The sequence below is a fragment of the Gekko japonicus genome, unplaced genomic scaffold, assembly GCF_001447785.1.
Source record: "Gekko japonicus isolate JY-2015 unplaced genomic scaffold, Gekko_japonicus_V1.1 scaffold2212, whole genome shotgun sequence".
Taxonomy (NCBI): Eukaryota; Metazoa; Chordata; class Lepidosauria; order Squamata; family Gekkonidae; genus Gekko; species Gekko japonicus.
The window spans coordinates 111,527-137,846 of record NW_015160289.1 but is presented as its reverse complement, the minus strand read 5'-3'; the positions used below and the strand labels follow the sequence as shown (position 1 = coordinate 137,846).

At 46.6% G+C, this 26,320-nt stretch overlaps 1 protein-coding gene across 1 annotated transcript in view; it reads right to left on the bottom strand.

Annotated features, from left to right (window-relative positions):
* The window catches only part of ARNT2 (aryl hydrocarbon receptor nuclear translocator 2), a 144,753-nt gene extending 121,795 nt beyond the window's left edge, over positions 1–22,958 (bottom strand). Inside the window, exons 1-4 of the mRNA XM_015415830.1 lie at positions 22,849–22,958; positions 16,905–16,952; positions 11,944–12,157; positions 9,990–10,203 (exon numbers count right to left, since the gene is read on the bottom strand). Coding sequence (XP_015271316.1) covers positions 9,990–10,203; positions 11,944–12,157; positions 16,905–16,952; positions 22,849–22,958 — 586 coding nt within the window. The remainder of the gene's footprint in view (positions 1–9,989; positions 10,204–11,943; positions 12,158–16,904; positions 16,953–22,848) is intronic.
* Between the last annotated feature and the right edge of the window lie 3,362 nt (positions 22,959–26,320).

The following is a 26,320-nucleotide window of genomic DNA, read 5'->3' as shown; positions in this document are numbered from 1 at the left end:
CTCTTTCTGTACAGCTAAAGTCTTCTTTAAAGTAGTCAGTGGCCTGTACAGTCCAGGGTCTTATTTGGTGGCCCAACATATTTTTTCATACATGTTCAAATTTGTCCATACAGGACTCCTAAACACAGTTCATTATTTTAGATAGCCAAGCCTTCTTCCTGTACAGCCAAAGTCTTCTCTAAAGTAGTCAGTGGCAACGAATGCCCAGGTTCTCTTCATTTCATTATTTTCCTTTCTTCAGGCCACCTTCCAAAAGGACCTGCCACGTTCACAAAATAGGTTGTGACAACAGTCTACAAAACGTTTAGTAATTCTGGTAACTGACTTCAGCTAGAAGTTTTGTAGACTATTGACACAACCTATTTTGTGAACGTGGCAGGTTCTTTTGGAAGGTGGCCTGAAGAAATGAAAATAACGAAACGAAGAGAACCTGGACATTCGTTGCCACTGACTACTTTAGAGAAGACTTTGGCTGTACAGGAAGAGGTTGTGTTTTTTTGGCCATAGAGTATATAAATTAGCCAACCAACCTGGTAACAAATATCCAAAGTGCATGGATGTGTGTCTCTTCTGTCAAAGGTAGTAATCAAGTTGCATACTGCTAACGTTACATCAATATATAGTAGGACCCAGGAATGATGCAATCACCCACATGCATTGCATAATACTGTTGCCAAGGGAGGGAATTTTTTATTCTCTATAGTGGGAGGGGGTAAAGAGGAGAGAGAGAGCAAAAAGAATGGGGGGGGGATTACAAGGTCAGCACTACCAAATACAGCATGACAGATATACATTTTCTCAAAAGCAGTAGGTCCACTCAACTTCTTCATTCAGTCCTTGAGGAGTTAATGTCTGTAGATGATGTTTCCAGTTGCATGCAGAGGAGTGGGGGATCAAACCTGGTTCTCCCAGATTAGAGTCCATGCTCCTAACCAATACACCAAACTGGTGTAGTCAGACCACGGTTTCATCTAGATTAAGCCTCTAGAGGCCCTTTACCAAAAGCTGCCTTGTAAACCAAGTTCAGTTGAGTTTGGGAAGGGCTGTGAGACAGCCTCTGCTTTTCATGCTTTTGTTGTTCAGTCGCACAGTTGAGTCCAACTCTTTGCAGCCCCATGGACCACATCACGCCAGGCCTTCCTGTCTTCCGTCGTGCTCCGGAGTTTGCTTAATTTCATGTCTGTTGCATCGAGAACACTAACCATCTCATCCTTTGTTGTCCCCTTCTTTTTTGACCTTCAATCTTTCCCAGCATCAGGGTCTTCTCCAGTGAGTGCCCCCTTCTCATTTGGTGGTGGCCAAAGTATTTGAGCTTCAGCTTCAGTATCTGGCCTTCCAGGGAACAGTCAGGGTTGATTTCTTTTAGGACTGACTGATTTGATCTCCTTGCAGTCCAGGGGACTCTCAAGAGTCTTCTCCAGCACCATAATTCAAAAGAATCTATTATTTGGTGCTCTGCCTTCCTTACAGTCCAACTCTCGCAACCATACAGACTTTTGTTGGCAGGATGATGTCTCTACTTTTTATTATGCTGTCTAGGTTTGCCATCGCTTGCCTCCCAAAGAGCAGGCATTTTTTAATTTCATGGCTGCAGTCTCAGTCAGCAGTGATCTTGGATCCCAGGAACGTGAAGTCTGTGACTGCTTCCACGACTTCTCCTTCTATTTGCCAAGGAGTGATGGGGCCGGATGCCATGATCTTAGTTTTTTTGATGCTGAGTTTCAAGCCAACGTATGTGTTCTCCTCTCTGACCCTCAGCAAGAAGCTCTCTGGGTCCTCTTCACTTTCTGCCATTAGATGGGTATCGTCTGCATATCTGCATATCTGAGGTTGTTTGCATGCAGGAGGCCCCAAATTCAGTCCCCAGGATCTTCAGTTAAAAGGATCAGGTCAGGATAGGAAAGACCTCTTTCTGAGAGCCACTGGCTGTCTAAGTAGACAAGACTGACTTTGATAGATCAACAGTCTGAAAGTATACAGGAGCTTCATGTGTGCAGAATACAAATTCTTAAAATATTGATTTAGTACACTGTTTTCCCTACTTTTCTCGGAAGTTTTTCGGAAGAGCTTGGAGGCAGTAAATGTGGGATTCTCCTCCACTTTTATCCTCACAATAACCTTGTGAGATAGGTTGGACTCAGAGAGAATTACTAGCCCATGTTGCCACCAAGTTTCACAGTGAGTGGGGATCTGAACCTGGATCTCACGAGGCTAAAGTCCGACACTGTAAAACCATTGCACAACTCTGTTTCTCACATGGGCAATAAAATAATGTGTTACAAAGGAGGAACCTGCAACATGGGGCTGCTGTTTTTCAGTTGCAGTCCAACTTTTCTTGCAATTCCACATGTAGTTCTGCCCTATACCAGCAGTTTCAATGTGTCACCTTGAAGTCTCTGTCAACGTCAGGGGTACAGGCAGATACAAGTGGCAGTTAACTTAAAAAAAATAAAATAAAGCAGGCTTTCTCACCATCTGAAATCCTCTTTAATTTACCAAATGGCCCCTACCCTGAATTTATTTATTTATTTAGCCGAATAGCCGCTGAACGTGTTCAAAATTTCCGGCTGCCTGTGGTGAAAGAGACTTTTTGCAGGGAAGAAAAATCCAGAGGAAAGCCAAACAGCTGGCTATGCCACAAGATGTTCCTCTTTCAGGCCTTTTGCTGACCTTTCCTTCAGTACAAAGCTAGTTTCCTTGAAAAACAGAGAGCAGCTTGGATTTATCAAGTTCCGTACTTCACCATATAGCTCCTCCCTTCTCCACTGTCAGTGGATTTATTTTATATAGTTTTTATCCTGCTTTTCTCACCAATCTTGCCAAACCATTCATTACAACCATGAAACAATCCCATAAAAACACCACATCAGCCATGCCACGGTTTCAATGTGCAAAAACAAACCCAATCATTTGACTTCACAAAAGACCACTGCGATGAGAACGATTCCCCCCACCCACACACACACACACAGCAGCTACAGATATTCGGTTCAGGGAATTCTGCAGGTGGTGCACCACAACTCAGAAGGCTCTGCTCTGCGGCCGCCACTCAATGTTACTCATTCCCAGTTAAATGGAATCCAAAGCATGATTTCAGCCTGAGACTCCAGTATGCTGAGCCCACTTTTAAATATCCCACTTAATCATCCACCATTTTGCTGCCTAGAAAAATCACATTCCATCTATGAGGAAGTTAATGTGTTGTGGAATTCCCTGTGGCTTTTTCTTTTTTAAAAAGGAAGCACATAGGACATCCTGCAGTACTATTAATGTGTAATGTGAAGAAAGCTCTAGACACCTCTCTTAATTCTTTCACATCACTTTAGGGAAAAATTTGGTATCAAGCAGTGCATGCTGAAAGATCTCCCACCTTTTTCTGAGCATAATGAAAAGTGCTGGTTCTGACATTTAAGGTCCTCAATGGCTTGGGTACTTGAAGGACCGCCACTCCCCATACTGTTCAGCTACACAGTTAAGATCCTATTCTCCAGCTCTGGTCACCTGCAGAGGTGAGGCAGAAGGCAACCAGAGACAGGACTTCTTCTGCTTCTAGGACTCTTCTGAACCACCCCCTTCTCCAATGAAGTGGAGTAAAGACAGGACTGGCCCTTTGCTTTGAAGAAGAGATACTATGGAGAAGAAGCAATTGGGCACTAGGAAACATACTGGTGGTGAGCACCATCATGGGCCTTTCCCAATAAAAAGGGTTGTCCAGCGTAATCTTGTGCATAGTACCCCAGTCTAAGTGCATTTACTTAAAACAGGATTACACTAAAGTAGCTTTGCTCAGGATTGCCATGCTCGACGGCTACCCCAGCCCTGAAGTAACAACAAGGGAAAATGTTCCATAGACTGCTGTTGGCAGCAGAGTAGCCCCTCTCCAGGGTTCCTGCCAAACTAAACCTCAGATAACAAAGGTCATACAGGAGGGAACCTGGCAAGAGGCGTTCCACAGTGACAGTGCCACAGTTACAGAACAAGCTTTCTAAGGAGACCTTCTTTTTGAACGGTTTTGGGTTTTTTTCTTCATCTAAAATAAATGGGGGAAGAGGAAGACCATGCAACTGGGAGAGCTCCATGTGTGCATTAGTGCCCTGCACCTGCTGCAGCAGCTAAACCAGAACAAAGGGCAGGATGCTATCTGATAAATCAATGATGCCATCATCTTCCATCACTTTTAATCACTGTAGAAGAGGCCTGAGGCTATAAGCATGTCTGAACTGATTTACAAGGGCACAAGAAGTGCACCGGAACAGCGTGTGTTAAGCATGCAACAGAGGAAAGAACAGCAGAGCATGCTGTGCAGGAACCACGTGCCATTCTGAATTGCCAAGAATTTGATCTTTTGGAGCCCTCTTTTAAAAAATACAACAGGTCTTCAATGAGCTTTTTGAAGTATAAGGGGAAACAGCAGAATAAATTGGGGGTTACTGTCATACAGAAAAGGAAGTTAAACCCATCAACAAAAATACTAGGTTGTAAAACAGAGCCAGAAAGCAGGCCAAAACAGAAAGAGAATTCAACCCTTGATGGAAATTCAACAGCACAGCCAAGTTACGGGGTACACAGGAGCCAAAATAAAGTTGAGACAGTGGTGAAAATATAAAGCACAATGATAATAAACTGCCTACATCAGCAGCATAAACTGTCCTGCTGGTCAGAAAAAGCCAGCTTGCCTGTCTACTAACTTCCATTTCCACTACAGAAATCTCGTCTGAATCTTAGAGCTGGAAGGGGGCATACTATATTATCACTCCGGTTACAAAATGGATTTACTCAGTGAGATTTATTTCTGAGTAAATGCCAAACCTTGCTTCACTTTACTTCACATAGTTTGCCATAGACACTGGGGGGAGGGGAATTCCTTGGGTGGGGGGAGTGAACGCAGGGTGTGTAAAGTGCTCTATCTTAGACGGCAGAACCTTTTCCTCAAGATGTGCCTCTCTCTGGTTCACAGGGAGATGACCTTGAAGCTCTCAGTGCCAGCGTGGGAAGGGAGGTAGAGACGCGGGAGCCTGGCTGCATGACGTGACGTGTGTGTGTGGGCCTTAGGAAGGATTACAGTTTGAACATTCTATATTTATGCATGTACCTGCCAAAATGCTTTAGAACTGACACAGTACTGTTCATGCCTGGAACCTGTTTAACTCAATAAAGCTTTTCACTGCCAAAGACAGTGTGCTTGAGAGTAACTTGACCAGGGAGTCTGACAGTAACCACATTTTAAAAAGAGGCTGCTGGTATCACATTTGGAAAGCCTCAAAAGCCATTTAGATCAACACAATGATCAGGAGCCACACTGGAAAAGCGTGGTTGCATTTACCTGAAACTGTTGTTCATCAAGTTGCCTTCTGTGCAGGCACACATTGGGACTGCACATAAGCAGGCCTGCTCCAGAAATTTTTTTCTAGCTTAAGAACCCTGAAGGGGGATATGACGTGCCCCTTCCACTTCCCTCCCTCAGAGGCAAGATTTTTCTTCGGTTTCTATTCCCTTTCACTGACTGAGCAGCCCTGGCCTGGTAACGTGTTTATTCTTCACTTGCAGAGCCAGGCTTTTGCAGCAGCATCACCTTGTCCAGGTTGCTGGAGTGGGGGATTGGGGCGGGAGGTGCAACAGGACCAGCTTGCCTTTTACATCCCAGCAAGAAGATGGGACTTCCATGTTTCCCTAAAGCATTCAAGGGGGGAAAACCAACCTCTCCTGGAATAATCAGGGTCACGACTAAAAAGGTCCCACTTTTTAAAGTTGTGGTTTTAACCTCTCCACAAGATGGTACGCAGAGGAGGATTCTCCTTGAAGATTTTAACAGGCCAACCAATATGACTCATACAAAGAATGGCAGCTGCTAAGATCTGCAAAGCTGGGCATGTGAGTCAGCTGGCCTGAGGCAAGGAGTGGAGAGCACATGGTGAGGTACTGCTAGAAGGTAAGGGTTTTTTGTCCTTCTGCCTTTTGCCTTTCCTAGCTGCTGTGTGAGAAGCTGAGGGTGAGTGGGTTCTTTGAAGCCTGCTAGAGAGTAGTTCTGTTCTGTTTAGGGCTGTGTTTTGGGGGCTGCTGGGGACTGATTGATTTGCTGTTGATTGCTGTTGATTACAAGCCACGCCCCCTACTGTGCTGAGCTCTGCTGTGCTTGGCAGAAAGTGACCTTCTGAAACAAAAGGCTCCTCCTCGCCAGAGATGTGAGCCTTGGCGAGAGCCAAAGGACGTGAGCTAAAGGGCTCTTGGCCTATGGCTCTTAGCCTGAGGATCTGCTTGAGGGCCGCAAAACTCTGACCAGAGTACTCTTGGAATATACTTGGATGGCAATGATGTCGACTGAAGGCCCCTTTCCAGTCACCTGCATGGAGTGTGCCATGTTTGTTTTCCTCCCGGAAGAGAAGACGGACTTCACTTGTCAGAAGTGTAAGCTGGTCAGGCTTTTGGAGGAGAACATTCAGAGCCTGCAGGAGAGGATCACCACCCTTCAAGAAATCAAGGAAGGGGAGGATTTCATTGATAAAAGCCTGGGAACTGTAGAACATGAAGAAGTAAGTCAAGGAGAAGTAGGAAGAGTCAATCTCCCTTCTGAGCCTCCTCTTAGTTCTATAGTACAAACCCGAAGACACCAACTAAGATGACACTCTGGTCCACTGGAGCTCAAGAATCATTTTGAGGTGCTTGACAGGGTGACGGAGACGAGAGTGGAAAGAGAGCCACAAAGACCTGGAAAAGGGAGTGAAGAGGGCATTGTGCCGCATGGAAGTGGAAGGAAACGGAAAGTGGTGGTCGTCGGGGTCTCTCTGCTCAGGGGTATGGAATGGAATGCATCCAGGCCGGATCCCCTACTCCAAGAGATGTGTTGCTTACCTGGGGTCAAAACTCAGGATATTACAGACCGACTGCCAAAACTGATAAGACCTACTGATCAGTACCTGTTTGTGCTGGTTCATGTGGGGACGAATGATACGGCCATGAATACCATCACAAAAATTAAAGAGGACTATGAAGCTCTTGGAAGGCTGTTGAAGGCATTGGGATCACAGGTGGTATTTTCTTCTATCCTTCCAGTCATAGGAAGAGGAGTGCGAAGAGAACAGACCATACTCTAGGTTAATCGTTGGCTGAGATGGTGGTGCCGGCCGGAGCGCTTTGGGTTCTGGGACCACGGGATAAGTTTTCTTAGAGAAGGCCTTCTAGCACATGATGGGCCTCACCTCTCAAGGTCAGGGAAGAAAACATTCAGAAAGAACCTGGAGAGCTTAATCAGGAGAGCTTTAAACTGAAGCCGCAAGAGGAAGGGGACGAAGAAGTGAAAACAGTGGGGGCCCACCTAGGTAGGACAGGTCAAACAAAGGTACAAGGCTACAAGTGCCTATATACCAATGCCCGTAGTATGGGTAATAAGAAGGAAGAGCTTGAGATTCTCTTGCAGACAGAAAGCTACAACTGAGACTTGGTGGGATGATTCTCATGACTGGAATGTGGTAGTGGATGGGTATGAGTTGCTCAAGGAAAACCAGAAGGGTAGAAGAGGAGGCAGAGTGGCGCTATAAGTAAAGAGAGGGCTAGATTGTCAGGAAGTTCTGGAGAATGTGGTTCACAGCCCCGTGGAAAGTATATGGGTGGAAATAAGGGGAGGTAGGACAAGGGGCTCGGCCATACTGGACTTAATATTAACCAACAGGGAAGAATTAGTAGACAGGGTGAAGGTGGTGGGGACCTTAGGGGGAAGTGACCATGTCCTCCTTGAATTCCAGTTGCTGTGAAGTTGAAGTTCGTAGCCAGTTGAAGTTCGTAGCCAGACTTGTAGGTTAGATTTTCGTAAGGCCGACTTCAATGAACTCAGAGGCTTGATGGGAGTCATTCCGTGGGGGAGTGTGCTGGAAGGGAAAGGATCGAGTGAAGGGTGGGCTCTTCTCAAGAATGAGCTTTTGCAAGCTCAAGCCCTCACTATTCCAGCAAGATGGAGACATGGTAAGGGCTCAAAGAAACCAATGTGGATGAACTGAGAGCCCCAGAAGAAGCTAAGGGAGAAAAAGGAAATGGAGGGAAGGTCAGACCTCTAAAGAGGAGTATATGAGAGTTCCTAGGTACTGCAGATCAGCCATCAGAGAAACCAAAGCTCAGTGAGTTGGGTCTGGCCAGGGGGGCTCGCTACAATAAGAAAAATGTCTATAGATATGTGAGAAGCAAATGTAAGGAAAAAGAGGCAATTGGACCGCTTTTGGGAGTAGAAGGAGAAACTCTGGTGGAGGACAGAGAAAAAGCAGACAAGCTTAATTACTTTTTTGCCTCTGTTTTCTCCCAGAAGAACTCGAGCCCATCTAGAGATGGTAGAGGACATGACAGGACACCTGAGTGTCCAGTTGACATTGACAGGGAGGTTATGGAGAGGCACCTGGCTGCAATGGACGAATACAAGTCCCCTGGGCCAGATGGTGTGCACCAAGAGTGCTCAAAGAACTGTCTAATGAACTTGCTGAGCCTCTGTCCATCATCTTCAAGGCCTCCTGGAGGACTGGGGAGGTGCCATGAGATTGGAGAAGAGCAAATGTTATCCCGATCTTTAAGAAAGGGAAGAAGGATGACCCAGGAAACTACAGGCTGACTTCTGTTCCTAGGAAGATATTAGAGCAGATTTTAAAGGGATCGATCTGTAAGCATCTGAAGGACCACTTAGTGATCCAGGGAAGTTAGCATGGTTTTGTCCCCAACAGATCTTGTCAGACCAACCTGGTTTCCTTCTCTGATCGTGTGACGAGCTTACTGGATCGTGAGAACTCTGTTGATGTGATTTACCTGGATTTCAGTAAAGGTTCAGATAAGGTTCCCCGTGCCATTCAGATGGGAAAACTGGAAAACTGTGGACTGGACTATAAGACATTTCAGTGGATAGGGAACTTGTTAAAGGATCGCACCCAAAGAGTGGTGGTCAATGGCATTTCATCAGACTGGAGGGAGGTCCAGTGGGGTGCTGCAGGGCTCGGTTTTGGGCCTGGTACTTTTCAATATTTTTATCAGTGAACTGGATGAAGGGGTAGATGGGCTACTCATTAAATTTGCTGATGATACCAAATTGGGAGGATTAGCAGACACCCAAGAAGATAGTTAAGATTCAACAAGACTTGAATACTCTGGAGAAGTGGGCAGTTGCAAACAGGATGCAGTTCAACAAAGATAAATGCACAGTATTACATCTGGGCCACAAAAATGTCAAGCACAAATACTGGATGGGGGATACGTTTCTGGGGAGTAGTGTATGCAAAACAAGATCTTGGGGTAAGAATGGACTGTAAACTAAAGATGAGCAGTCAATTTGATGCAGTGGTAAAAAAGGCCAATTCAGTCTTGGGTTGTATTAAAAGGGCCATAGCATCGAAATCGCAGGAGGTCATAGCCCCTCTGTATACTGCCTTGGTCAGGCCGCACCTGGAGTACTGTGTGCAGTTCTGGAGGCCTCACTCCAAAACGGATGTGGGCAAAATCGAGAGGGTGCAGAAGAGAGTGACGAGGATGATCAGGGGTCTGGAGACTGAGCCCTACGAGGAAAGGCTGAGGGCCTTTGGAATGTTTTGTTTGGAGAAGAGGAGATTGTGGGGGGACATGATTGCTCTTTTTAAATATTTGAAAGGATGTCATCTGGAGGAGGGCAGGGAGCTGTTCCAGTTGGCAGCAGAGGATAGGACTCAATATAATGGATTTAAATTCAGGGCGGGAAGGTACCAGCTGGATATTAGGAAAAACTTTTTTACAGTAAGAGTTATGCAACAATGGAATCAGCTGCCTAGGGAGGTGGTGACGCTCCCCCTGACTGGCAGTCTTTAAGCGGCATCTGGACAAACACTTGTCAGGGATGCTCTAGGCTGATCCTGCACTGAGCAGGGGGTTGGACTAGATGGCCTGTATGGTCCCTCCCAACTCTGTGATTCTATGATTCCTGAACCACAAGCTGCGCTCACAACCAAGGGCCTAACAACAGGAGGCACACATGTCAAGAAACAACTGACCTGTCATGGAATTCTCTGACGTACAGAGCTGCTCCCTAAGTTTTTCTACGTCATCAGGATGAACCTGCTCATAGAGGGTGCTGCCAAACCACTCCGACTGGGGCTGGTTCAGGACAGGAGTGACCGAATCAGACACATAGATCACCCTGCCCGTTTCAGCAGCAACGACAAAAAGGAAGCCATCTGCAGCTTCAAGAATGAGGTGCTTCAGTTCCTGGCCAAGAGAAAAACAAAACAAAACATATTCAGGGGAAACAAAACATTGGCTGTGGTCACACGGAACAGTAGCCACGCTAGAGAGACGGAAGATAGGCGGATTTTCCGGGCGCGATCTCACCACCACATCTGGGAAGCGTAGAGCTCCCGTGGCTCAACCAAGGCTTCCCTCCAAAGATGCGCGGCAAAAAACTAGTACCTCGGAGGTACTAGTTTCCGGAAACCGCAGGGCAAGGGCAGGCGTCTGATCGCGTTTCCGGTGGCATCCGGCGCCCACCCTTGTCCCCTTGCAAACAGGTCATTTTTCCCCCCAAGGCTCCATGGATGCGCACAAGCACCCAATGGAGCATGCGCACACTTCAGTTTTAAAAAGTTAAAAAAAAAAATCCAACAACCCCGTTTGCCACGCCGCCACGCTTTTTTGCCTGTGGTGTGATCGGCACCTCCCCCCTGGCCACGGGACCTCAACCGGACATCTGATATTGCAGTCGCGTGTTAGTTTGCCCCGGGGCAAACAGCCACGCTTCCCCCCCCCCGCATTTTCCTGCCTGTGTGACCAGGGCCAGTAAGCACTTTCAAAGCATCACCAGTTTTATTGGGCTTCTTCCCTCTTCAGACCTGATACAGCTAGAATCAGACAGCTTCTCTGCTACGCCTTCTAAACTGCTGGCTGAAAGGCAGCAGCAATAGGTGGAAAATTCTAGCAGTCTTTCTTCACAGGGATCCATGGAAGAAGAAGATGAGTTGGTTTTATACCCCACCATTCACTACCCAAAGGAGTCTCAGAGTGGCTTACAAGCAGTGTTCCCTCTAAGCTGAGTTAGTGTGAGCTAGCTCACAGTCTTTTAGTCTCTGGCTCATATATTTTTGTTTTAGCGCAGGAAGGATGGCTCCAGAGCAAACTAATTTATGCAGTAGCCAAATCACCTGCTCACAACTTTAATGCCAGTAGCTCACAAAGTAGAATTTTTGCTCACAGGACTCCATAGCTTAGAGGGAAAATTGCTTACAAGCACCTTCCCTTCCTCTCCCCACAACAGACACCCTATGAGGTAAGTGTGGCTGAGAGAGCTCTGAGAGACCTGCTCTTGAGAGAACAGCTCTGAGAGAACTGACTGAACCAAGGTCACCAGCTGGCTGCATGCGCAGGACTGGGGAATCAAACACGGTTCTCCCAGATTAGAGTCCTGCCGCTCTTAACCACTACACCAAACTGGCTGTCAACCGGAGCCAGTGAAGTTGGGTGATTTGCTTTCCTACCATTTTTGGGTTAGGCAGAGGGTATCTTTGTCTTAGTTAGTTCTCAAAAGCCCAGGCCATAATACCTTTGCCAGCTTCAGGAAGATTCCAACTACTCAGACAGCTCAACGGTTCCCCCTGATCTCACCGGAGAATAAAAACTTCAAGGCTTTACCAACAGTCACTGCCCAACATCTTCCCACAGCTGCTTAAACCTGTTTCTTGCACATATGAAGAACTGTTCCACAGATACCTGTAGGTATTTGTGGGCCCCATCACAGCCCCTTCCACCCTTTCACAACTCCCTTGCTCGTCACCCTAAACATGACACCTAAGTCCACTTGTTAGGAAATCACGTGTGGTTGCAACTAGTCCCTCTTGAATTTACACCTCGCTGTCCATCTGTGTTTGTTGCCATGCAATGCCTAACGTCCCTCAGAAGACCCACACCCGCAAGGAAGACTGAGATTGGGAACCCAGTCTCTTAGGAGCCAGCTACCTGCTCAGTCAGGAAAGAAGGCTTATAGGCCCCATCTGTCGACTTGTTCCCTGTGCCCCTCATAGACTTCATGTGCGAGACAGCCATGCGCAAAATGGTCAGCTTGTCGGGCTTTCGTGCCAAGGCGCTGCAGGTGGGCACCATGTCAGACAGCTCAGTGATGTACTGGGTCATCTTGTTCCTCCTGCGTCTCTCAATCTCACTGTGGTTCTCCCTGAAGTTGCAAAAGGTGCAAACACACACACACACAGAGAAAACAAAAAGGGTAAACAATGTGGCACTTGAAGTCTTTACAGTAATCCAAGAATACCAAAAAGGGTTATGTCACATGCTAGCATGGTCAAGAAACAGAACCCAAGACAGACTAGTTATCAATGGCCCACGCTCAATTCCACAGGATTAACAGTTTCAGAAGGCGGCCATGTTGGGCTGCAAGAGAAGAGCGAGGTTTGAGTTGAGTAGCACCTTAGAGACAAACAAGAGTTTCAGCGCAGAAGCTTTCGAGAGTCAAAGCTGCCTTCATCTGATCGAAGGGAACGCTGGCTCTCCAAAAACCTGGTTGGTCTCTAAGGTGCTACTGAACTCCAATCTAGGATTCGCAGTACAATTCTTTGTCCAATGAAGTCAACAGGCTTAAAAGGCCTAAACTTTGTTTAGGATCACACCATAAAGTGGGCAAGATGTACCCTATAGGCCTTCTGGATAAGTAATAATTTTCTTGTGTACCTCTCCCGACATTAAAAAAAATTGGTTTGGGGGCAGTTTTAGCCCGCAGGCCCATGGTATCTCTGCATGTGTTTCTGTACTGTCTTCCACACTACGGAACCAGTGTCATTCACTCCATGGCCTATAAAAACAGTTTGTATTTTTTTTTCATTTACATATCAAGAGCTGTTGATGCACACAGAAAAAATAAAGGATCCTCCATCTCCATTTTATGGTTGGAAAAGCAATGGCTTACAACTCCTGGTCAAGCTGCTTCTTGCTGGCACAAGGAGTTAACCTGTCCCCAAAGGCCTCCCTATTATTTTTCAACCAAGGACACAGAGCCTTGTTCTCAATTCTGCATATGCAGGATCTTCCCCTTCCACTGAAATTAAAAGGCTCTTTAAAGGCAGCAGAGCTCCACGCATTCGCTCAAGCAAATGTGAAGCTCTGCACTGGCTCAACACTTGGATGATGAAGTCTTGGATGCTTTTGCAAACCCAGTTTGAGCTGGGCTGGTCGGGAAGCAACCCTGATTCAAAGACAGCACTGCAGAGTTCCAAGGCAGAATGCAAAACTTTGGAACAAGCTATAATTTCAATGCAGTTCTTCCAAAATAAGTAAAACTGTAGGTGAAATTATTCCCTTATAGGAGCTACTAATCCATCAAGCAAAGTATTGTATAAATGATATTCTGTGCCATTTAATCTCATCAGAAAGTTAAACCATGCTCAAAGCTGTGGGTAATCCACATTTTGATTTTAAAAAATGTTCAGAGCCCTCAAAAAGGATGCCATGGAATGATCATATGCAGTCACCTTGCTGAAGATAAAGAGGTCTGTTCAATGCTTGCAAATTTTATTATTTTTCCTAATGTTGATAGTTAAGGAAGAGTGGGAGTAAGAAGCTTTGCAAACCACTGAACTGAACCCCTTTCCTGCCCTTGATCCAGTAACTGCTATTCAGCTACCTTTCTGGTTTTGAAGGTTTCAGCAGGTACTGTCAAGCTTATCTTCAGACCAGAAGGGCTAGAAGGTTGCTTTGTTTATTACACACATGCAGGGATCTTCTTTATTCTGCTCTTTTTCTGTGATCTCGTGGACTCTCAGAACACACAACGCCCAAACTCTGTTTATCCCAGAATCCTGCAACATGTGAAGATCACTGCTTGTGCCCTGTATCCTTGCCTATCCTGGATGCTAAAATCATGTAAAGACTACTTTAACAAGTCACTGGTGCCTATCATAAAACAATCAATCAGTCCCTTAACCACTCAAAAGAGGCAGTTATCTGTCTATGACTTTAAAAACCATCTCTACAAAAAAAAACTGATGTGGCCAGTTATCACCCAGTCTCTAATCTGCTTTCATTGCTGTGTTTTTTAATACTGACTCAGTTGAGAGCCTGGGGTCATACTGGATTCAGCATTACTGCTGGAGAAGCAAGTTAATGCAGCTGCAAAAGAACACTTTCTTCAAACACAATTTAGCCTGAGAGACAGCCTTAATTTGGCTGATCTGATCTCCTGGATCCGCACCATGGTGACACTCACTGTAAAGCACTCTACTGAGGTCTCCCCTCTTAAGTCAACTCCAGCTAGTGCAGAATGCTGCAGCTTGGCTATTATCAGGAGCCAGGAAGAACATGCATATTATTCCCATTCTACATTCACTCCACTGGCTGCCCACCAGTTACCAGGTTCAATTCAACGTATTGGCTATCACATACTGGTCTTGGACCCTCATATCTGCAGGACCGCCTCTCCTTGAATGCTCCGCCACGACAGTTTCGCTCATCTGACCAGGGCCTTCTGCAGCTGCCGCCCTGCAAATGGGCAAGATCAACAACTGCCCCACACACATGTGCATTCTCTCTTGTGGCCCCCACCTGATGGAATGTCCTACCTGAGGAGGTCAGGAAGGCTCCCCTTCTCCTGGCTTTCCACAAGCTATGCAAGACTGAATTGTTCAAGAGGGCATTCTTACACAGATGATAAGGCTATATTATAACAGAATGGTTCATAAAGAGGCTTTAAAGAAGGGAAAGGGACTGTGGACCACTGCATACCACTGCATACATTACATACTCTCTGTTGCTGTGTTTATTATTCTACAGTGTAATTTCTGCATTGTTTAACATGTCCTGTAAATACTTATGCTTTATTTCCCCTTTGTCTCTGATTTGGTTCAGCTCGGTTCCAGATTTCTGCAGTCCTTACCCTATTACAATATTTACTGGATATCCCACATGCACCGTGTAATCTGCTTTGAGTCTCATGGAGAAAGATGGACTATAAATAACATAAATAAATATCAATATTTATTTCATTTACACCCCCAGTATTTTCCTCAGTGGGGAAGGAAAGCCCCATTCTCCTCTCCTCCCAACAACTACCCTCTGAGGTAGGTGAGGCTGAGAATATGTGACTGGCCCAAGCCAGCCAGCCAGATTCCATAGCAGCATGGGAATCTGAACCTGGATCTCCCAGATCCTAGTCTGACAGCTGTGCCACACTGCCCCTCATTTATCGTCTACCTTCCTCATAAATGGAAGCAAGCCCTTTGGAAGAGGGGGCAGCTGGCCCTAATTCTTCTTAATGCATAATGCTGAAGTGCTTTTGATAGTTTGTTCCAAGATCTCAGGCCAGGGACAGGGAAGGGGAAATGCTAATAAGAAAAAAGAAAAATAGACAGGAATGCTAATAAGAAAAAAGAAAAATTGACAGGAATGTTATTTTCTGATATTAAAATGTAAGAGCTACCCTGAGCCCTTGAAATAACAGCAGAAGGAAATAACCACTTACGTGTGTTCAGTGTGCCCAAGCATTCAGAGGTACCTCAGAGGCAGAGAAATCTGCCAAAGCTCAGCTAAAGCAAAGATGGATTCAGACACAGTAGTGATGGCTCTCTTGCAGTCAAGTGGACAATTTGAGGATGGTTCAACACATATCTGATCAAATTTTGCTCAAGCTGCTGATCCTAAGTCATTCAAGAAGCAAATGGGGGCCTTTCAGCATACTGCGCCCCCCCCAGCTGGGGACTGATGACAACTGAGATCAAACATCTGAAGCAACTCTGATTGGCAGCACACAGAGCAAATAGTACTTTGCCACCCTGATAGGGATGTGCAGCCACAACCATTGTCTGGATCAAGGCCGCTGTGCACACAACCCTTCCCACTCCAAGCTTAACTGGGCAAACTGTATTCACTGCCCAACATTTCCCCTAAAACAGGCCATTATTAGCCCTCGGAGTAACAGGCTCTACTTTCATTGTATGCAAAAGGGAAGGTGCTAACTTTTGGCTCTCTTTTTGCTCCTACCTGGTCCATCCCTTTCTGGATCAGCCACATTTTCAACACAGTCCAGTCTAGAAACACACGATTTGCTGCTTAAACTAAGGAGCAAAGACTGAAACTTTGGGCTCTAATTCAGGGTACGATTATCCCTTGCTGTTCTCTCAACGCCTACCTTGCATATTTTTCCTTATCACCAGAGATTTGATCATCATCATACCTGCACAAGAAAAAAAGAGATTAAAAACCCATGAAAATAAATAAGAATGTTACTGGAAACTAGGAAGGTAAAGACCTTGTATATGCACATACTGAACTCTGCAATCTCAGGATACTTGTGGGTGCCATTTTTGGATGCTCATCATCGTACATTAATGACTGATTGAAATGTAATATGTACAGATTTATTTTAAAAGTTTAATATAAAATCTTCATATGCCGAAAACTGTGCTGCTTCACCTTAAGAAGACTTCAAATTTTGCCACAAAAGCTACAATGATGAACAGTGCAAAACAATACCAATCAAAAACCTCAGTGTAATAATATGCTGTTTTCATCAACAGTATTTTCACACCGACAACATGTCAAACTGATAAATGTACCAACTGACAGCAAACTGCCAAGGAAGCTGCTTGTAATACTATGTTGCCGCTGTGTTATTCCATTCATTTCAAGAGGAGCTGCTGACCTAGGCAGCAGGAAGACAGGGCAATCAAAACCAAAGCAATGAAAGCTCAGGCAGTCTGACATATTACAGGAGGCAACTGGTCATTCTGGCTCTCTTCCTAGACCAGCCCAATGCCATGGAGGGGATATGGCTTGGCATAAATCCCCAGGCAGACTGGTTAGAGAGTCTTGTATTCATGGGGAGGGGTACACATGTGTACACAAAGCTGAGTAATTTTCTTCAACATACATACATACATACATACATACATACATACATACATATATTGTCTCACCTTGAAAATTTGCTGGGCCCTTCACCATCTTCATCGTCAAAGTCCATTCTGAAAAAAATTAACATTTTCTGAATGAGTCATCAGGGGTTAAACAGGCCTTGTGTCTGATTTTCTCTATTGACAGCCACGCCCAAGCCACATGCTCTCACTGGAGTAATTTAAAAGGAGGTAGCATCATCTTGTTTTAGAAGCAGGACTGGAGGCCACTTTGAATTTCCCTGAGTTCTTTGGCTCAACCTCCCAGCAGCCCCTTCAAAAGGAAACAGGACGAGACTGATGGCTCCAGTTTAAACTCCTCGACTCTGTCCAAATCTCTGCTTGACCCTCCCTGAACCCTCCCTGGTCTGGTTGCCCTTTGCTTTCCTCCTGATCCTGCTAGGTAGCACATATCCTGCTTCCTTCTTCACCACAGTCTGGTTCTCTCTCCTTTCCCTGGTTACAGCAGCTAAATAAAAAAGGAGTCCAGCTGCACTTTAAAGGCAGACAAAATTTATTCCTGTAAAAATCTATCAGGCCAATTTGGTGTAGTGGTTAAGAGCGGTGGACTCTAATCTGGACAATGGGTTTAGAATCACAGAGTTAGTTGGAAGGGGCCCTACAGGCCATCTAGTCCAACCCCCTGCTCAATGCAGGATCAGCCTAGAGCTTCCCTGACAAGTGTTTGTCCAGCCACTGCTTAAAGACTGCCAGCCAGGGGGGGCTCACCACCTCCCCAGGCAGCCGATTCCATTGTTGCACAACTCTTACTGTAAAAAAGTTTTTCCTAATATCCAGCTGGTACCTTCCCGCCCTGAATTTAAGCCCATGATTGCGAGTCCTCTCCTCTGCTGCCAACAGGAACAGCTCCCTGCCCTCCTCTAAGTGACAGCCCTTCAAGAGAGCAACCATGTCCCCCCTCAACCTCCTCTTCTCCAGACTAAACATTCCCAAGTCCCTCAACCTTTCCTCATAGGGCTTGGTCTCCAGGCCCCTGATCATCCTCGTCACTCTCCTCTGCACACGCTCCATCCTGTCCACATTCTTTTTGAAGTGAGGCCTCCAGAACTGCACACAATACTCCAGGTGCGGCCTGACCAATGCAGTGTACAACGGAACTATGACATCTTGTGATGTGGATGTTATGTCTCTGTTGATACACCCCAAGATCGCATTAGTCTTTTTTTTATTGCCACATTCCCCACTCCTCCACACACAGCCAGCTGGGTGACCTTGGGTCAGTCACAATTCTCTCAGAGCTGTTCTCTCAAGAGCAGTTCTCCCAAAGCTCTCTCAGCCCCATCTATCTCACAGGGTGTCTGTTGTGGGGAGAGGAAGGGAACGACATTGTAAGCTGCTCTGAGACTCTGAGTGAAGGGCAGGGCATAAATCCAACTCTTCTTCTTCTTTGAACAATAAGTACACACAATGATGCAAGCTCTCACTCACAAACACACAAGAATAAATTTTGGCAATTTTTAAGGTGCTGCTGGACTCCTGTTTTATTTTATCTTAATGCTAAGCAGTTCAAGTCAAAATCTGCAATTCCAAATAACTTCCTTTGGTCATTTTCTTTGGATTCTAAAAAATTAAAGAATATTCACCCATTTCCCTGAGATTGCTATGCTCTTTCCTTGCTCTGCAATATGTAGTCTTTCTTTTCTAACTGCTAGGCGCAGGGAAGCATATATGTACATGTACTGAGACAAGAACGCTAGACCCACCAAGCAAATTCATTGCAGCAGCAAAATTTAAACCAGGAACTTCCAGGCTCACAGCACCAGCTCTTAGGCACTAGGCTATACCAGCTCTCCACCAGCATGACTTACGACATGATCACGTGGTATGGACTGCATCCACAGTTTGTGATTCTATCACTTACATATGAACATCTTGGAAAAACAGCATCTTGATCAGACCCTGGGCTGCATCCCAACTGGTTTCCTTCTTGGTACAAAAAGTTCTGTACAAGTGGAGAAACAGTGACCTCCAGTGGTCAATTTGGTTAACTACCCCATGAATAAACCTCCAGGGCAACTGGTTAGCCACTGTGTGAAACAGGATGCTGGACTTGATGAAACACTAGGCCTGACCCAGCAGGGTTCTTCTTATGCCCATTTCTAGTCCTCCATTTTTCCCTCCTGGAAGCTCTGAGTAAGCCTTTTCTGTGGCTACAGATTGCAGATCAAGAGAGGTAACAGTGTCCACACTGTCCTTCAAGGAAATTTCCCTGTCATTCCTGATCTGCTCATGGAGGAGCCCGATAAGCTTCAGAGAACCCTGATAAAACCAAGTGCCAGTGGAACAGACCAGTGCCCCAAGTTCCTTGCAGACAGAAGGTGCCTTCATGTTACTGGGCATTGTTCCCCCATGCTGTGGAGACCGGGTTCTCAGTCTTTAGGGGGACGCTGTGAAAAGAAATTCCCTGCTCACCCAACACCTGTCAGATAAGATCCTTTAGGCAGCGAGAGTAAATTGTACGCCACGCAACAGCAGCAGAAGCTGCTTCCAAGAAGACAAATGATCTCATTTGCACTGAGGAAGATTCTTTTGTCTTCATTTAGACACTTCCACTCCATAGGGGGGCACTTGCACTTTAGAGAAGGAATACACCTCCTGCTATTGCAGTTATCGTCTCTCCGGGGAAGGCAAGAGAGAAAGAGAAAGTCAAGGATATTTATTCAACTCTAACTGCAAAGTCGTTTTCTTTCTTAAACACAGCAGTTAAAAGAAATAAAAAACTTAAAACTCTTCAGATTTTAAAGGTTTACCTGAAGGGAATAACAAGGACATAGAAATAAATTATAAATTTGCACAGCTGTTTTTGGTGAAAAAGGAACCAAGGGCAGAGCAAAACCTTAATGTGCTCTAGCAAAAATTGTGATTTTTTGCAGAGCAAAAGTATCCATATTTAACTCTATGCATTCTTGGATTTTCTTAGGGCTTCAAAGGGCACATTTTAATGCTCCTATATTTATTTTATTTTACTTCATTCATACCCTACCTTCCTCCTCAATCGGGACCCAAACAGGCCCATAGCTAGGATGTTTTTAATGGGGGGCCCCGGCTTTGATGTACTTACTTTCTACATCACTTCCGGAAGTGATCCAGGCATGTGGGGGTTACGGCGGGCTTCCCTTGTAACTCCTCTTACTCTCGAGGAGAAAGAAGGGAAACCCAGGGCGGGCTATTCTCTACACCTCACGTGGTAGCATGGCAAGCTAGTGGTGCCGCTCCTCTTCCTCTCAAGGAGGAAGAGGAGCAGAACCACTAGCTTGCCTCTGCCAGAGCAAGAGGCATAGAGAAGGGACTGCCCCAGCACCTCTGCTTTTCCTGTCTTTGGCCCAGTTGAGCAGCGCTCCCCCCTCGGCCCCAAGAGAAAGGCAGGCATGCTGCATGCTGGAACTCCCCAGGGAGGATGAGAGGCTTGGCCATCCAAGGCCACTCACTCACCTGCTGCTGTGAGGCAGGGGATTGTGTCTGGGCACCACCTTGGTGAGCTCCTGGAAGCTGATGTACAGCTCGGTAAAGCCCTGCTCTAGGATGCCAGTGCACTGGACTCCTCTGCTGGAAATGGAGGGAGAGAGGTAGCACCCCACACACTGAACTTGGGGTGCTGCTGATCCCTTGGCAGTCAACCTGGAGGGGTGGCGGCGGCTGCCGCCGGCGCCATGATGAGAGGGAAGACCGGAGCTCCTATTGGTGAGCGGCAGTGAGCTCCTCCTTCAACGTGCCTGTCCCCGTCTCTGCGCAGAGGGACTGAAGGTTTCTGTGGTGCAGGCTGCCAAGCCCCATCCCCTGGCTGGTGCGCCGGGTGCGTGAGCCAGGAGGCTGCCTCATTGCGACTGCCTCGGCCCTGTGACTGCCCCCGCCCACTGGCACCCACCACCACGCTATCCCTCACCTGGCAACCACGCTGCTTCGGAAGCTCCTCAGGACAGGGCATGCCCTCAGTCTGCCTGCCGCGAGTGCCAATGTGATCGGGGGGGCAGGGGGGAGGGGGAGCCAAGGCTTGGGGAGGGCCCCCGTAAGAAATGCTAGGGGACTGGGCCCCGTGGTAGCTACAGGCCTGGACCCAAAGCAGCTTACATCCTTCTCCTCATCTCCATTTTATCCTCACAACAACCTTCTGAGATAGGTTAGGTTGAGAGTGTAAAGCTAGCTTAAAGTCACCCACCAAGCTTCCATGGGGGCTCCAAGTGGGGATTCGAACCCAGGTCTCCCACATCCTAGTCTGACACTATAGCACACAACATGTGTTGCAAGCAAGAAGGGAAACAAACTAGCATACCACTAAGAAACCAAATGGCAGAGTGGAATAATGCAAACCTTGTTTTAAAACAAGGGAAACTTCTTCCATAGCACACCATATAAACAGGCAACTGCCCACCTATCATTTCAACTAGCATGTTAATCAAGCCTCACCTTTGCCCTGCCAGCTTACTCTGTGCAAGGAATGCCCCTAGCGTGTATATGCGTGCGGGGAGGGGGGGGACTTCTTGCTGATTAAATGCGCAACCTACCACCTGCCTCCAAATCCAGGGAAATGTTCCCACTCAAGTCTGCTCAGTCCAGAAACTGGCCTAAGACTCTGTGCTCATTCTTTCTTCGCACAACTGATGGTTCCATTGCAGAACCACTTCTTATAATCATCTTTGAAGGGCAGACTGACAAGGAACCCAGTCTGGAAAAGCAGATGCTCATTTGCCAACGGACCCATGTCAGACAGATCAAGTGTCCTAGAAAACCCAGAACACAATCTACAGAATACCTTTTATTAGGACCAACCAAATGACACATAACCGCTTGCAAACTTCATATTTGGATCGAGAGGATCTGCATTCTACGTGCCTTTTAACAGCACCTCATTTTTGCCTCTCCTTATGAGAGGCCTCCAATTCTTCAACAGCCAATGCAATGTCGAATGAAGTACACTGCAGTCAGGATCTACAATTTTTCATCAACTAGATGAGTGAATACTTGGCTTTTATTATTATTTTTTTATCCCACCCCTCTTCCAAGGACCTCGGAGTGGTAGATATGCTTTGTCCCTTTTCCATTTTATCCTCCCAACAATCCTGTGAGGTAGGTTAGCCCAGGAGAGAATGAGTGGGGATTTGAACTCATGCCTACTCAGACTTAGTGCAGTCTTCTAACCACTATAACCACACTGGCTCTCAGTAACGAAGACGCAGATGCAACCCAGCACCTATTCAAATTGTTTTATCAGCTGCCATTGGGACAAACTTGCTGCATAGGGCATGGTTGTTCCTTGGTGAGAAGAGGAAGGAAGGATGCCGCTAGGTGATGATTCTGAACTGGAAAATGCAGGATAAGGTGCTGGGAATGTGTTCCCAAGTTGCTTAAGTATGCTGTTTCAATTTGTTACGGAAGTTTCTAGTTCGTATGACTGGTTAATTTTTATCCCCATGTTGAGATGGAAGGCTGATATACATAGAGAGAGTGGCTGGCCTAAGGCCACCCAGCAATCTCATAGGAGAGATGATATATGAACAAGAAGCAGGCCTGGTTAATAGCCCAGTCTGGGCAACTAAACGGCACCAAGCCTTTTGGACAGCTCCTACCCCTAACAAACACTTTGTTTACCAACAGAGTGGAATAATGCAAACCTGAAGTGCAATTCTGATCCCAAGTACTAAACAGCACCATAAAGTCATCTTATTGAATGGTCTAACTCATCATTTCCTGCTCTACTCCTGCCTGGCGCTCTTTATTGTTTCTACCAGCAGCTTCCTAAAGTCTCAGGCAGAAATCTTCCTAGCTCTGGTAGCCACTATCCTTCCACTGGAGATGCTAACTTCTAGCCCAGAGGCTAGGAAAGCTTCCTTTATGTCTGGGCCAGATGTCATCATTCCATACCCTTTGATACAAGTGTCCCGCCACCTCAGAGCTACATGGCAGAAAGAAAGGCTTCCCATTTAACTTCAAACACAGGGAACATACTTACCCCGAGCGCCTCTTCCCTCCCCTGGCAGGCATGGATCCTGCCATTCTCACTTGACCTGCTGCCATAGGTGCCACTGGCAATGTCACCGAGCCAGGTATGTCTGATGTCATCTCTGCAATGCAAAACAAAAGGACAGTGCCAGGGCTGGTGAGTGAGGCATTCAACCAGAGGAGCAAACTCAAACGTGTTGAAAGCCCTCTGTCACCCTCCACCCAACAACCCACCCTTGGAAAACAAAATGACTAACTCCCAAGGCATCCCTCAACATCCAACATAAAGTGCTACATGGCCTCATTTTGCCTGTTAAATCCCCTCACCAGTGCCACTGCTGCCTGTAATCAGAAGCCCCTCCTCAACTAGAGTCTCTCCCAAAGCCTAGCACCCCCATCCCACTGCTTGCCTCCCCATACTCACACATCTCACCCTTAATTTCCTAGCACAAGTGGCCTCACCAACCAAGTATTGTCCACCAGAGACTATCAGCCACACATCCCACACTCATCTCCCTTTCTGCAGCTCATGATATGGTTAGGAGGCACAGCAGCCCTGCAGATGCTGAGGAAGACCAGGCCTTGCCAGTGACTGGATCCCTGCAGCTGCCACCTTGAGCTGAATAATGGAAGGAAGGTGGGATTATCAGTGAAACAAACAAGGTAATCCAAGGGAGGTTTGAGATGCCCTGTCCCACTCTTCTCAACCCCACTGCATTCTGTTCTGCACTCCACACCTGCTTGCAGCTAAGTTAAAGAGAATGGTAGGAGAACACTGGGCAGCTGGCCTAGCTGTCTAGCTCAGTACTCTTCATTAAGACACTTCCAGGCACAGGAAACTTGAAAAGTCTAAAAATTAGATTTATAGATACCCACTAATAGTTAAAATGACCACAGCCACAAAGTTTACCTCTCAACACAGGTGAGCATTTCAGCAGACAGTAAGCATAACTGTGTGTGAGACCAAAAATGCTGAACTGTGAAAGTCACATTTCATATTTATTTAGACCTCACTTCCCCTGCATTAGTGTGACTGGCCAGAAGTCACCCAGCCAGCTTCCAGGGCAGAGTGGGGATTCAAACCTGGGTCCCCTGATCCTCATCCAGCACAAGGAGCACTACATCATGCTGGCTTTCGCAGCCAAACACTTACTTAGGACAGCACTTGGGGGAATGGAAAGGCAGGTCCCTCCTCCACTGACTTCAGCTGTCCTTTCACTGTGTCTTGGTAGTGCTATAAAGGCTTCCCATTAAAGTACCCAATTTCAGTGCAGTGAGGGAACTTTTATGCAATATCATTGCCACCGATCATTACTTTCAGGATAATTTGCCTGGTACATTGATTTTTATTGGGGGAACACTTCTTCAGTCAAAAAGTAAAAACTGAGCAGAGAGACTGAAACAGTGTTATTTTTAAAGAAATGTAGGAAAGAACTGATGCAGTTTCACTATGAAACACAGTTTCAGTGTGACTGAAGCCCCAGATGCACCCTTCAATTGGCATTATGCCTCTGGAAACCCAAGCCAAGGTGGCCAGCGCCAGGTGTAGGCTACAACCTGTACCAGTGGTCAGCCCATGGGTTGTGAGCCTCAGGTGGGCTGCAGAACCTCTCCTGCTGGTTGGAGAGAATTCCTTCATGGGTCTTTCTGATCTGTGGCTACTTTCACACTACAGGCCACCCACCCGTGCCCGGCATATGTCTTGTACCATCTCTGTCAGTCTGCTGTCCAAGGTCCTCACTTCGACTCAAGGTCACAGCTCTGGTTCCCTCTTTTCCTGTCACGTGATTCTAATGTTTTGTGGTTTTCTACCATGCACTTGCAGCTCAGTGGATCTTGGGTTAGAGAAGCTGAAGACCACTGGTCCAGACCAAAAGACGCATCACATTCATTTCAATCCCACACCTGCATTTATGTTTCAAGAGCACAGTTCTGCAGAACCTGGTGGTGAGCATGGAGCAAAGTTCCCTGAGAATTTCACCTTGCTTTATTTAAAAGGGAAAAGGTGAGTTTCTAGTTTTTCTGGCTACAAGGGTGTGTTTGGAAGTGGGGAAGCAATGCTTACTGAAACCCCAGAAGGCAGAGTTAGCTGATTTAGATTTCCAGTGCTTTGAGACGGGACTCTGGGTCTCATTCCACCTCCCCCCATCAGCAGAACAAGTATGCAGTGTGTCCCATTTGCAGAATTTAGCTTTTCTTAATGCAGAAACTGAGTTGCCTGCACTCAGCATATAATTGCTGAGCACAGAGAGACCTGGATAAAACGCTGTAAGGCCAACCACTTACATTTCCACTGGAGAAATGCAAAAATATTTTCTACTAAGCATTACAGATCACGTGACTCCTTCCCCAGGGGGTCCCATTTCCTTCACAAATTCTAGTGCTACAGTAAGCAACCTCCCTATCAATGCTTAATTTCACAGAGGTGGCAGGGTTCAATTGTATCTCAGAGCCCTGCCCTAGAAACTATGTAAGGCCACTATGGATCTGGGAAAATGTGCCCTACACCTGCTCAGAGTCACTCTCATATTACTTCACATGTTCTAGGAATCAAAACAAACTATGAAGATTTTCCAGTCTATGGCGGCGCGCCGAGCAGACTCACCTCCCGGACCTCCCGGGGGGGTGAAAGCTGTGCACCAGCAGAAAGGAGGGGGGGTGAGGAATCGCTACCTCCTACGGAGCCTAGCTGAAAGGCTCCTAGCCAGGGGACTTTTGAGAGGTTGCCTCTTCGCCAGCACAATGCTGGGGAATCAAGGTGCTTCTCCGTCCCGATGGTCCTCCTGCTGAGTGTCTGAATAGAAGAAGCGACGCTGACCGGGGCAAGCGCTGGAGATCGAGCGGTTAAAACGGAGGCTAAACGAGGTCGTATGACCGAAGATGAACTGTGAGTAAGATTAAGGTGTATTTGCAATTCAAAAAGAAAGCTCCCTACCCCACGGACTAGAAAGTAAAGCGAGCGGGGGAGGGACCCCTCCCATGTGCATAAACTTAAAAGCGAGACCGGGGGGGGGAGCGGAAACAAAAGCACCGAAACCTGTTGGGAAAGACTTACCAAGGCATGTATGAGCTTTTGAGCGCATATTCAGAGACTTTGCTAATCTCTGCGAAAGTAAACAACTCATAAAGATGGAGGGGAAGAGGACGGAGAAGGAGAAACTTTTAAAAGCGAAAGTAGCTGAGAGTCCATGACCGGAAGGAACCACCGAGTTGGCCAAAATGTTGGCAGAGTCCCTGAGCCCCCTGCTGGACCAGATGACTAATATCAAGGCACAGCTGACCCCTCCCATGTGCATAAACTTAAAAGCGAGACCGGGGGGGGGGAGCGGAAACAAAAGCGCCGAAACCTGTTGGGAAAGACTTACCAAGGCGTGTATGAGCTTTTGAGCGCATATTCAGAGACTTTGCTAATCTCTGCGAAAGTAAACAACTCATAAAGATGGAGGGGAAGAGGACGGAGAAGGAGAAACTTTTAAAAGCAA